The sequence below is a fragment of the Quercus suber genome, unplaced genomic scaffold (genome assembly GCF_002906115.3).
Source record: "Quercus suber isolate HL8 unplaced genomic scaffold, Cork oak 2.0 scaffold_285, whole genome shotgun sequence".
In the NCBI taxonomy this organism is placed as follows: Eukaryota; Viridiplantae; Streptophyta; class Magnoliopsida; order Fagales; family Fagaceae; genus Quercus; species Quercus suber.
The window spans coordinates 392,390-404,875 of NW_027069741.1; the positions used below are offsets into that span (position 1 = coordinate 392,390).

At 35.4% G+C, this 12,486-nt stretch overlaps 1 protein-coding gene across 1 annotated transcript; it reads right to left on the reverse strand.

Annotated features, from left to right (window-relative positions):
- Positions 1 to 5,440: 5,440 nt before the first annotated feature.
- Positions 5,441 to 6,480, reverse strand: LOC136071099 (uncharacterized). Its single transcript, XM_065781989.1, has 2 exons — positions 6,465 to 6,480; positions 5,441 to 6,391 (listed from the first exon to the last, which is right to left on the reverse strand). Exons 1-2 carry the CDS (start codon positions 6,478 to 6,480, stop codon positions 5,592 to 5,594), a joined length of 816 nt encoding a protein of 271 aa, XP_065638061.1. The 3' UTR covers positions 5,441 to 5,591.
- Positions 6,481 to 12,486: the final 6,006 nt, after the last annotated feature.

Here is a 12,486-nt window from a genome sequence, read left to right on the forward strand (position 1 = left end):
TCATAAGTTTTAGGTAAGAATTTTAATGTGACTAATTACGTTTACTTTTTAAAGAAAAAAAGACTAATTATTTATATTTTTACGATAAAAATTGTGTCTAATTTTAAATGTATTTATATGTATGCATATGTTACATGCTATTTCTTTAAAATAATTTAACTAATTATTTATATTTTTATAGTAAAAATTATGTTTAATTTTAAATGAATTCATGCGTTTGCATATGTTACATATTAGTATATTATAATGGTTATAGTTGTAAAGGGTAATTGTACTCTAGTTATGTAATGAATTATAAACCCGACTTAAAATATTAATATTACTATTTTCGTATGCGTTCTAATAAGTATTACTCTTTATTAAAAAAAAAAAAAAAAAATTCTATTTCATTTTCTCCTTTGCTCATTCTATCTATCACAGGACCAAAGAAAGCTCTTAGCTCATTTCATTTTCTTTTTGTACTCTTGACTTGTGTCCAGCTGCTACGTGACAATTCTTTGATTTGATCTGGGCTGAGGCTGGAATTTCTGCAGAGTTGGGCCTAGTTTTTTCTACTGGATAAGCCTGATATGCTGAATGGGCTTACCCCATTGCAAGCTAGTCTTTGCAAAAACGGCTAATCCAAAATTTTAAATAGCCTTTTTTTTTTAGTATACAATAATATTGATTAGAGTACACACAAAAATAGTAATATTAGTGTTTTTAAACTGGATTTATAATATATTACATAATCAGAGTACAATTACAAAATGACCAAACCTTTATAGTTGTAGATTAGGATTATAAACAGTGGATACTAAACACATACAATTAATGTGAGATAAACATTCTTTTTTTTTTTTGCGTAAAGAGTAATACTGATTAGAACACACACGAAAATAGTAATATGAGTGTTTTTAAACTAGGTCTATAATGTACATAACCAAGGTACAACTACATTATACAACTTAAAGTGCTAGCTCATGCACAATCAGTGCACACATCATGCATATAAGAGTAAAAAGTGCACACATCAAGCATGCTTATAAGAGTAAAAAGATGCTCTACAGAATGAACTTCGGCCAAAAGGTTTTTGGTTCCAAATTCCAATTCCCATAGTTTTATTGCTTCAAAGATGCACAAACTGTAAAGCTTATGATTTATGAAACATGTTTCTAGAATGAAGTTGATGAAATGCTATATTTTAATAAATTTTATATTACGTTTTATGCAATAAGTGCTAGCTCATGCACAATCAGTGCACACATCATGCATATAAGAGTAAAAAGTGCACACATCAAGCATGCTTATAAGAGTAAAAAGATGCTCTACAGAATGAACTTCGGCCAAAAGGTTTTTGGTTCCAAATTCCAATTCCCATAGTTTTATTGCTTCAAAGATGCACAAACTGTAAAGCTTATGATTTATGAAACATGTTTCTAGAATGAAGTTGATGAAATGCTATATTTTAATAAATTTTATATTACGTTTTATGCAAAATTCATGAAACTATATTGATATTAATGGCTTGTTTGGAAGTTTAGAGAGGGAGGAGAGTAGAGGGGAGTAGAGGGAAGGGGAGTAGTGGGGAGGAGAGTAGAGGAGAATGATTCACCTCCACCTTATTTGGATGTTTTTAAAATTAGTAAGGGGGAAAGGAGTAACTAGCCCTTCCCCTTGTGTAATTTTGTTAATATAATAAGGGTAAATTAGGTAATTTACTTGGTCAATAGTTTATGTAATATACTCTCCCTCCAAATCTCTCCAATTTTGGGGAATTAAAATTGGGGGGCTAGAGGGAGTCCAAACCCCTTCAAACTCCTCCAAACCACTCCCCCCCATTCTTTAAAAAACTTCCAAACAAGGTAATTGCATTACTCTCCCTCCCTCTACTCTACTCTCCCTCCTTTTTTAAACATCCAAACATGCCATAACTCCGTTTTTAAGCAAGTCATATCCAGGTGCAAATTATTTTGTTTATCATGCATTCCATGCATGCTATTAAATGCTCATGTCATGCATCACTTAGATGCAAGTGGAACTCATACAACTTAACAAATGACCTATGAAGCAGAAGCACGGACACAGTTATGGCCGCATGGGTACGGGCATGTGTACAATTCATCGACACATTAATTTTTGAAAAGTAGGACATGAGTACGGCGGGGATACACACACACACACACACACACACACACACACACATATATATATATATATTAATTATTAAATATATTTATATTTTTTTAATATATTGTTAATCACACACACACACACACATATATATATATATATTAATTATTAAATATATTTATATTTTTTTAATATATTGTTAAGCATTTATTTTTAATATAATGTTAAACATATATCAATTTAAGAGTAATAATAAATAATAAAGTGAATTCATAACTATTAAATAATGCTTAGAAATTAGAATACAAGATTAAAGCTAAAATAAAATAAAAGATAAGCATTCAAAAGTAGGCCAAAGAGAGATATCAAGCAATAGAGAGACAAAAAGAGAGAAAGAGAGGGATCAAGTGACAAAGAACTTATCATTGACCTTTGCCCTTGCCATCTTGGCCTAACTACTAAGAACCACTTTTTGGAATAAGAAATGTTCATAATTTTACAAGAATAACGGACTTGATATTTTTGTAAAACTTGACATCAATATACCACAATTGTATAATACGAATGCCTACACATTCTCATTTTATTTTTGGCACAACTACAAGTGTCTAATTTATATAGGAGTATCATTGTATCTTTATTAGAGTATCCATATTCTCATTTTATTTTTGGTACAACTACAAGTGTCTAATTTATATAGGAGTATCATTGTATCTTTATTAGAGTATCCGTAGCAAATGTTGCAAAAAAAAATGTCATTTTGACACACCAAAAGCCTACTTTATTATTTTACCACATCATTTTACAATATCTTATTTATCAGATGTTCTATTATTCTATTCTATACATTAAAATAATATTTACTATTCATTAAAATAATATATTATCTCCTCCCTCTCATCACCATCAACAACATCAACCACAACAACGGCACATCCACCACTGACGCAACAACAACTACCAACAACCACTGACCGATAGCTACCACCAGCACAAACACAACAAACCACCAAGACCCATCACCATAAACCCAGCAAAACACCAAGACCCACCACCATTCACCACCATTCACATAGAAAAGTACTGAGAACCACCCCAAAAACTTATACCAAACCAACCGAACCACCACCATAGTAGTGCCAAATATCACATGATTCATAACAAACCACCAAACCCACAATCAACCATCACCGAGTATCGCAACAAACCAAAAAACTCTGAATATCAACCAAAACCCATTGATCCAAACCACGATCAACCACTGATCCAAACCACAAAACGCACAAAATCAACCAAAACCCACTAACCCAAACCTCAATCCATCAGACCATTAAACCTAAACCTCAATCCATTAGACCTAAACCTCAATCCTACAACCATCAAACCACCACCACGCAAAGTACCAGCCAAACAAATAGCTAGCTACCATCGATTCTCAAACCAGAACCCAGCAACTCAGCAACCTGAAACTCAAACCCAAAACCCCCTTCTCAGGACCAAACCCATCAACTCAGCAACCCGAAACTCAACTCAGCAACGACACATCCACCACTGCCGCAACAATAGCCACTAACAACCACTGTCGCGACCCACCTCGCCGTGACCTACCACGCCACCATACCCATGACCCACACCGTCACCTGATAGACACCAAAGCCCATGCCAGAATATACCCACATCGGAACTCATCCTTCACTAGAGAGAAGGCGATTAGATAGAGAGGGAGGAGAGAGAGTAGGATCCGGAGAAGTGGAGATGGAGTGACTGAGTGGGATGATAGAGAAAGATGAATAATAAAAAAATAATTAATTACAAATGCCATTTGAGTCTGTATCGTGGCAAAATGCAACAGTATTGTAGCATGTTGCAAAAATTTAGCACATTTGATAAAACATCGTTTTTGTGTTTGGTGTGCCAAATGTGCTAAATATTTGGCATTTAGCACATTTGGCACATCTGTTGTGGATGCTCTTATACAATAAGAATGCCTACTTGATATGACACCATTGTTCTCACTTAACAATAGGAATGTTATTTTCTCCATAAGTCTACATTTTATACACATAGGCTAAAAAATAATTTTCATCTCAATTCTCAATAGAATTCACCTGAATCAAAATTATCATCATTTATTTTGTGAGAGTCCCAAAAAGTATTTCTCATGTCAATATATATATATATATACACATATATGTGTGTGTGTAACAAGTTCTCCAATTTATCAAATTTATATATATAACAAGAATATATTTAATCACATCATATATACTGTAAACATTATATCATCTCAAATTGTTGTTCTTTAGAATAATAATTGAAGAATAAATCATCTTCAAAATATCAATTAAATAATCACATATCACACAAAATAGAATTTACCATAAAATTAGAGAACAGTTAAAAGGTATTACAGGTATTACCTCAATGATGTTTTAAAATCATCTCATAACATGATAAATAATTTACCGTCAATTCATGAATTTTTAGATGGCGGAGTTGAGGTGTGGACCATGTCATTATCTTGAGACGATATACACTATTTACGAGATTTCCAATGTAGTTGACTAAAAACATTGTGCGTGCTGTCCTGAGATACAACAACCCAACCACTTTGAACAAGCCTATATCGCTTGTAAGATAGGAACCTACCAGTTATATCAAAGACTCACGGACAACCTTTTCATTTGACAAACTTTATTACATGAGCTGTGTAAAAACACCTGGCTAAGTGTGAAAGAAATTTTGTTACTAACGGTTTGAGTAAATTTATGCTCATTGAATTGAGCAACTAAAGGGAGAAACTGTCAAATGACAGATTTTAAAATTTAATAAGAAGTTAATAGGCATATATAAGTGAAAAAACATGAACTAATTAATAAGCCAACGTCTAATTAAAAAGACTATTTAATAAAAATATATTATTTTTAAAAAAAAATATTCCAACACTAGGCCTACTTACAAGGGCGGTGGCTCTGTCTAACTTGGAAGGATCTACCTTGTTAGAGATATATATTAGACATATTAGCCCAATGTAATAGGCCCAAGCCCATTCCTGCTTGTACTAGTAGTCTAGGGTTTAATTGCCTATATATACTCATGTTAGGGTTCATTGTAACACAGGTTATTGTACTACACTCCTATACAATAAAGATGTAGTCCTTAAGGGATTCCTCCGTAGATGTAGGCCGTCAAGGCTAAACCACGTAACCTTCGTGTTCTTGATGTTCCTATTCTATGCTTCCTCTTCCGCATCCACTCTAGCATACACAACATGGTATAACACATTGCGTTTGATAATATTGTCCATTTAACATGGTATCAGAGCTAATATTCAACATACTTCATTTTATAATGTCAACAATTGTTAAGAGTTCACAAGCTATGTTTAGGTTTTGAAAGAAACCGATTTGGATTACTTGAGAACACAGACCATTACTATCTTGTACATGAAAATTCTGTTATTCTATGGTTGAAAGAACCTACAGAGAGATAACAGAACACACTGTTTGAATGAGAGTGAGTATGAGAAATACAGTAGCTGCGCTAACAGAAATGACAGCCCATGGAGTACTGAAGTAATCTTCATTCAAGGTTGCCTTCCATTTGTGCCAAGGGACACTGCAGTACGCATTCAATTCTCCAAGAAGGTTAGCAAAATAGAAATTTGCAGTAGAGGTAACAGTCCCAAAGACAAGGTTGTTAATGAGAGTCACTACCATTTGGCTATTTGGTAGCCAATTTTCAATAATTCCACACTGAACAAGTAATTCCACATCGTTGGGAGTGTCAATGAGGCGATCAAGGGCAATGAAATAGTCACTGATGTAATCAACTCTCATGTGACATTGCTCAAAGGCAATAAGGTTTCGAAAAAAAGCCTCTGTTTTATCATGTATTCGAATATTTGAAATTTCCAATATCCCATTTTTGAATTTTATGTTAAATAAGTTTTTAGGTGATCCCACTTTAAACCTGACTCCTGCTTGATGTAGCTGTGTTGCATTAGGTGCACTAACGGTTATAAGTTTCCCTTTGGGTGGGGGTTCCTGTGGTATGTGACAAATTCGTACAAAATGAAGAAAATGTTCTATTTTGGAAGAACATAATTTTGTCCAAAGTTGTTCTATTTCCCCCAAGAATGCCACCTTTTTTAAGACATTATGGGTAAGCCTAATAAGGGAAAGTCTCTCATCTTGTTCAGGAGGCACAGTTATTCTGGCCTTGACAAAAAAATCCTCCANCTTTTTTTTTTTTTTATCCAAACAATACTTACAATACACTGCCCCAACCAAAACCAAAATTTATTTCGTATTCTAACTTTTTTTTTTTCGCTTTTATTTTATTTATTCCACCCGTTTTTATCCCCATTTCTATCTCTTTTTCTAGTTTTCCTTTCTTTATGCTGTCCACGCGTTTTATTTGGCGGGTCTTCCTTTTCACACTTTCAAGTGAGACAGATCTATAATCAAGTCAAATAAAAAGTAGATGCATACCTCCTTCACTCCTTCTCTCTCTCTCTCTCTCTCTCTCTCTCCCCTCTTCTCTTTCTTCTCAGATCTACTGGTATTATCGGGAAACCTTTGCTGGTTGCATTTGCATGTTACCTATTATTGGGTGGGGCAACAGGAATAGCAGATCATCAACTCCATAATTAATGTACGTAGCCTGATCTCTTTGTTCTTTAAACCAATTTTGTGTTTTTGTGTGTGTGTGTTTTGAAGTGTTGTTAATGATTAAAACCTTTGTCGGTGACTTTCCAGTGTATAATGTTCAGTTTCCATGCATTTTGGGCCAAATATTATAGTGTAAGATTATTTTGTTGCTAGTGCTGAAATTGGAATTAGTGACATAATTTAAAATATTACATTTCTTTTTACTTAAATAGTGTGAGGATCAGATTCTCAAAAAAAAAAAAAAAAAAATTGTGTGAGGATTATTTCTTAAGGTACCTAAGTGGTGGGATTCATTGGTACGAGGCATGACTTAAATTTAAAAGTTTCAGGTTTAATCCACCGTATTCATGCGTGCATATTTCATGGAAAATAATCTGAATTAAACTATAGTTACTCCTATATCAGACTTATCAGTTGAGCGGTTGAGGCTGTTCAGCAAATAATCTTACAACGAAATCATTATATTCAAATTGAAGACATACATGGTACCAAACCACTTGACCATAATAATGAGGATAAATTATTCTAGCAACAAAATAATCTTACACTATAATATTTGGCCCAAAATGCATGGAAACTGAACATTATACACTGGAAAGTCACCGACAAAGGTTTTAATCATTAACAACACTTCAAAACACACACACACAAAAACACAAAATTGGTTTAAAGAACAAAGAGATCAGGCTACGTACATTAATTATGGAGTTGATGATCTGCTATTCCTGTTGCCCCACCCAATAATAGGTAACATGCAAATGCAACCAGCAAAGGTTTCCCGATAATACCAGTAGATCTGAGAAGAAAGAGAAGAGGGGAGAGAGAGAGAGAGAGAGAGAGAGAGAAGGAGTGAAGGAGGTATGCATCTACTTTTTATTTGACTTGATTATAGATCTGTCTCACTTGAAAGTGTGAAAAGGAAGACCCGCCAAATAAAACGCGTGGACAGCATAAAGAAAGGAAAACTAGAAAAAGAGATAGAAATGGGGATAAAAACGGGTGGAATAAATAAAATAAAAGCGAAAAAAAAAAAGTTAGAATACGAAATAAATTTTGGTTTTGGTTGGGGCAGTGTATTGTAAGTATTGTTTGGATAAAAAAAAAAAAAAGATCAATTGGTCCAATTATTACTAAAACAAAAATTTTATTAAATTTATTTTCTTTATATATCAATGAAAATACCTATTACTAGTTTATTACATTTAATTATATATATTAAGTTTTCTCAACAAAAAAAAAAAATTATTTATATTAACGACGTTAGAGCCAAGAATTTTTTTTCAGGAAGGCCAAGCTAAATATAGTATGGTTCTTAATTAAATAAATATATATATATATATATATATATATATAACTCAACATCGTTGGGGATTCTGGCATTTTATCCTTATTTTTTTTTTAAATTTGGCAATATGCCCTTGTTTCCAAACTATTTAGGTGCATACCCTTGTTTCGAAACTCGATTGGTTTAAAATCGAGTTATGCCCGATTAAACTTAAAAATAAAAAAAATTGCATGGAACTCGAGTTTATGGAGCTCGAGTTCCAAAACGCCACTATAGGGCGATCACACTTAAAAAAAAAATTGCAGGAAAACGCCACTATAGGGCTTTAAAACGTCATTATAGGGTTTAATAACGCCACTATAGGGCTCCCTGAACCTGGTATGGGGCGATCACACTTATAAAAAAAATTTGCAGGAAAACGCCACTATAGGGCTTTAAAACGTTACTATAGGACTTAAAAATGCCACTATAGGGCTCCCTAAACCTTGTATGGGCGATCACACTAAAAAAAAAAATTTTGCATGGAACTCGATTTTCTACAAATCGAGTATTTAATTGAAACTCGATTTTAAGGTAATTGAATATCAAAACAAGGGTACGCCCCTATATAGTTTGGAAACAGGGACATATTGCCAAATTTTTTACAAAATTAGGGTAAAATGCCAAAATCTCCCAACATTGTTGTGCTCTACATTCTTTCATGGCGCTAAAATTGATTTTGAACTCAATTTTTTGAACTCTTTTTTGATTTACATAGTAAAACTATTGCTAAAAAATTACCCACACTTTAATAACTTAAAATTATAATTTATAATCTAGTTATATATTTTTAAAGAAAATGTAGACAATAAAGTGAATAAACCGTATAACATATATGTACTGTCAAAAAAAAAAAAAAACATAAACAATCTATAAAATAACTAAATCTAAAATAAAATAATTGAAGTTAACAATACAGTAGAAGTTGATTAAAAAGAAAGAAGTAGAAGTTGGGTTTTGCATTGTCTTCTGAATGGTCTCATCAAAGTTATATTTTATCAATTTTCTAAGCCAGTAGTGCAAACCAACTGTAGGCCACTAGCTAAGAACAAGATCGAACTTAGATATTATCACCAGCCAAAATCAAATGCATTCTCAATACTCTCCGCCAGTAGTGCAAAGCAACTGTAAGCCACTAGCTAAGAACTTAGATATTGACCCGGTTTGGATAGCACTATTTTTCACTCAAAGTAAAGTTACGTTTTCAGTTTTTTTTTTTTTTTTAGCAGCCGGATTTATTGACTTTTGGGAGAAAAAAACACTGTGAGTGTACTGTGCGTACACTGTTCATATACTGTTCACGCAATATTTAATATTAAAGGTGGGTCCCATAATACTATTCACACATTTAAAAATTATTTTGCTACAGTGTTTTCAGCAATAATCAGTTTTTAGTAACTTTCAGCAATAATAAGTGCTATCCAAACGGACCCATAGTTATCACCAACCAACTAAAATCAAATGCATTCTCAATACTCACCGCACTGTAGCGTGGAGAGAGAGAGAGAGAGAGAGAGAGAGAGAGAGAGTCATACGAAGGAGCTGAACAGACGACAAGGGCTAGGGGCGGATTTGCACAAAATCGAGGCTGGTTTGAGAAACACAATGACAAAGAATTGAGCCACACTACGAGACTATATCAATTTTGCACAATTTTAGCATGCTTTTAGTTTCAGAGGTGTAAGGAGGATATTTCTTGAGTGAAATACTGAGAATGGTTTTAAATTTTTTTTTCCTTTTTTATTAATTTGGATGAAAAGGTCTTGATTTACATTGAACGTGAAATCTAAACAGATTTGGGTGCATTTTTACATTGAACGTGAAATCTAAACAGTCTCACCGCACTGTAGCGTGGAGAGAGAGAGAGAGAGAGAGAGAGAGAGAGAGAGTCATACGAAGGAGCTGAACAGACGACAAGGGCTAGGGGCGGATTTGCACAAAATCGAGGCTGGTTTGAGAAACACAATGACAAAGAATTGAGCCACACTACGAGACTATATCAATTTTGCACAATTTTAGCATGCTTTTAGTTTCAGAGGTGTAAGGAGGATATTTCTTGAGTGAAATACTGAGAATGGTTTTAAATTTTTTTTTCCTTTTTTATTAATTTGGATGAAAAGGTCTTGATTTACATTGAACGTGAAATCTAAACAGATTTGGGTGCATTTTTACATTGAACGTGAAATCTAAACAGATTTGGGTGCATTTCCTTCGGCAATTCTGGTGGGGTCAGGTTAAAGATGAGAAAAAACTTTCCTGGTTAAGTTAGGACAAGCTGTGCATGCCAAAGGAAATGGCCGGCATGGGGTTTAGGGATTTGAGGCTGTTCAATTTGGCGCTTGTGGCGAAGCAAGGGTGGAGGTTACAGACTAACTCCACTTCTCTGTTTGCCCGTGTTTTTAAGGCTAAGTACTTCCCCCACTGCTCCTTCTTAGAGGCTGATTTAGGCCGCCAACCTTCTTACGCTTGGCGAAGCATAATGGCGGCCCAAAGGGTGGTAAAAAGGGGCACGAGGTGGCAAATAGGCTCTTGGGAGAGGGTGCGAGTGTGGTGCGACAAATGGATTCCGAAACCGTCCTCATACAGTGTTGTCACAAGGGAAGATGCTTGCCCAAATGTTGCTCTGGTTTGTGACCTCATAAACAGAGCATCTATGGAGTGGAAAGTGGAACGTGTTCAGGGCTGCTTCAACGAAGAGGATGCTGATGCTATTTTAAGCATCCCACTAAGCTTGCATCGGCCCAAGGACAGGTTGATATAGGCGGAATCACCAAGTGGTAAATTTACGGTCAAAAGCACATACAGGGTGGCTTATAAGGTGAACAAGGGTGGCGGCAAAGCGGAATGCTCGAACCCTTCGGCGAGGAAGAAAGTATGGAAGGGACTGTGGAGAATGAACCTTCCTCATAAAGTCAAGCATTTTGCTTGGAAGGCTGCTAGGGACATCCTGGCTTCTAAAGAGGCGCTACGGCAGAGGCACATCGTGGTGGATGGTGGTTGTGCTCTTTGCGGGAACCTAACAGTTTTTGTGATCACGCCAAGGAGGTATGGAACACGAGTAAGTTCTCTCTCCCTTTTGATATTGGGACCAATTGGTGTTTCTTGGATATTATGGAAAAGCTCCAAACGTATGAGGAGGTGCACCACGGTTTGGCAGAATGGTTTGTTTTTGTGTGATGGGGTATTTGGAAAGAGAGGAATGTCATCCGAACTGATGGGAGGGGTAAACCTGGTAGGGTCACTTTGAAGACCTCCCTTGGCTTAATGGACGAGTTCCAGGTGGCCAATGAGGGTCCGGGGAAGCCTGCTGTGGCTGGGCGGGAACCGATACAGTGGGCGCTTCCGCTCCCGAGACAGTACAAGGTTAACTCAGATGGTGCAGTATTTGAAGACCAAAGAAAGGTGGGGCTGGGCGTGATGGTCCGTGACAACAATGGGAAGGTGATTGCTGCTTTAAGCAGCCCCATGGTGGGTCCCCTTGGAGCGCTTGAGACGGAAGCCAAGGCGTTGGAGGTTGGCATGCGCTTCGCACTAGACATAGGCATCTGAGATGTGGTGTTTGAGTGTGATGCATTGGAAGTCTTCAATGCTGTCCAGGGATTAGCGGCGCCAAGTTCTTCGATCCTTTTCATCGTGGATGGCATCCTCCAGCAAGCTGGTTGGTTCAGGTCATGTTGTTTCACTCACACAAAAAGGCAGGGAAATGTCCCTGCCCACATGTTAGCACAGTATTCTAAGTCTTTAATTAGTTATGTTGCTTGGGTAGAATCTTGCCCGAGCCATATTGAGTGGGCCTGTGCTCAGGATATGGATGTAGCTACTATTGCATAACTATTGAATACAATGTCAGTATTTCCTATCAAAAAAAAAATAATAATAATAATAATAATTCCGAAACGGTTCTCCAATATTAATTCTCTTGGACTATTAAGTGTCGATTACATATGATGGATATCATCCTCACAGCAAGGAGACAAAAGGAGTCTAAGGATGCGTGGAACCCACTTCTCGTGAAATGCCATGAGTGCACTAGACATTATTTACAATAAGATTGGTCTTGATAATTTGATAGTTATAACATGAATGAGGGATTTGAATCTTAGACGTTTTCTTTGAAAATATCATGAAATGTCAATCAATTAAGCTATAAGGATTTGTATACTATTATGCGAGATGGTGTTAGATTTGTAAAATAATGAGCAAATTCACCATCACCATGTGTCCAAGGCTCAATAGAATATAAAAAAAAATAAAAATAAAAAGATAAAAGCTATGTATAAGTGAGAAAGCATGTCACCATTAGTTATTGTTTGTGTCCAAGATAGTGAGTAAAAGTAATGCCAAAATTAGTTAAGGACTATACAGCTCGATAACAAA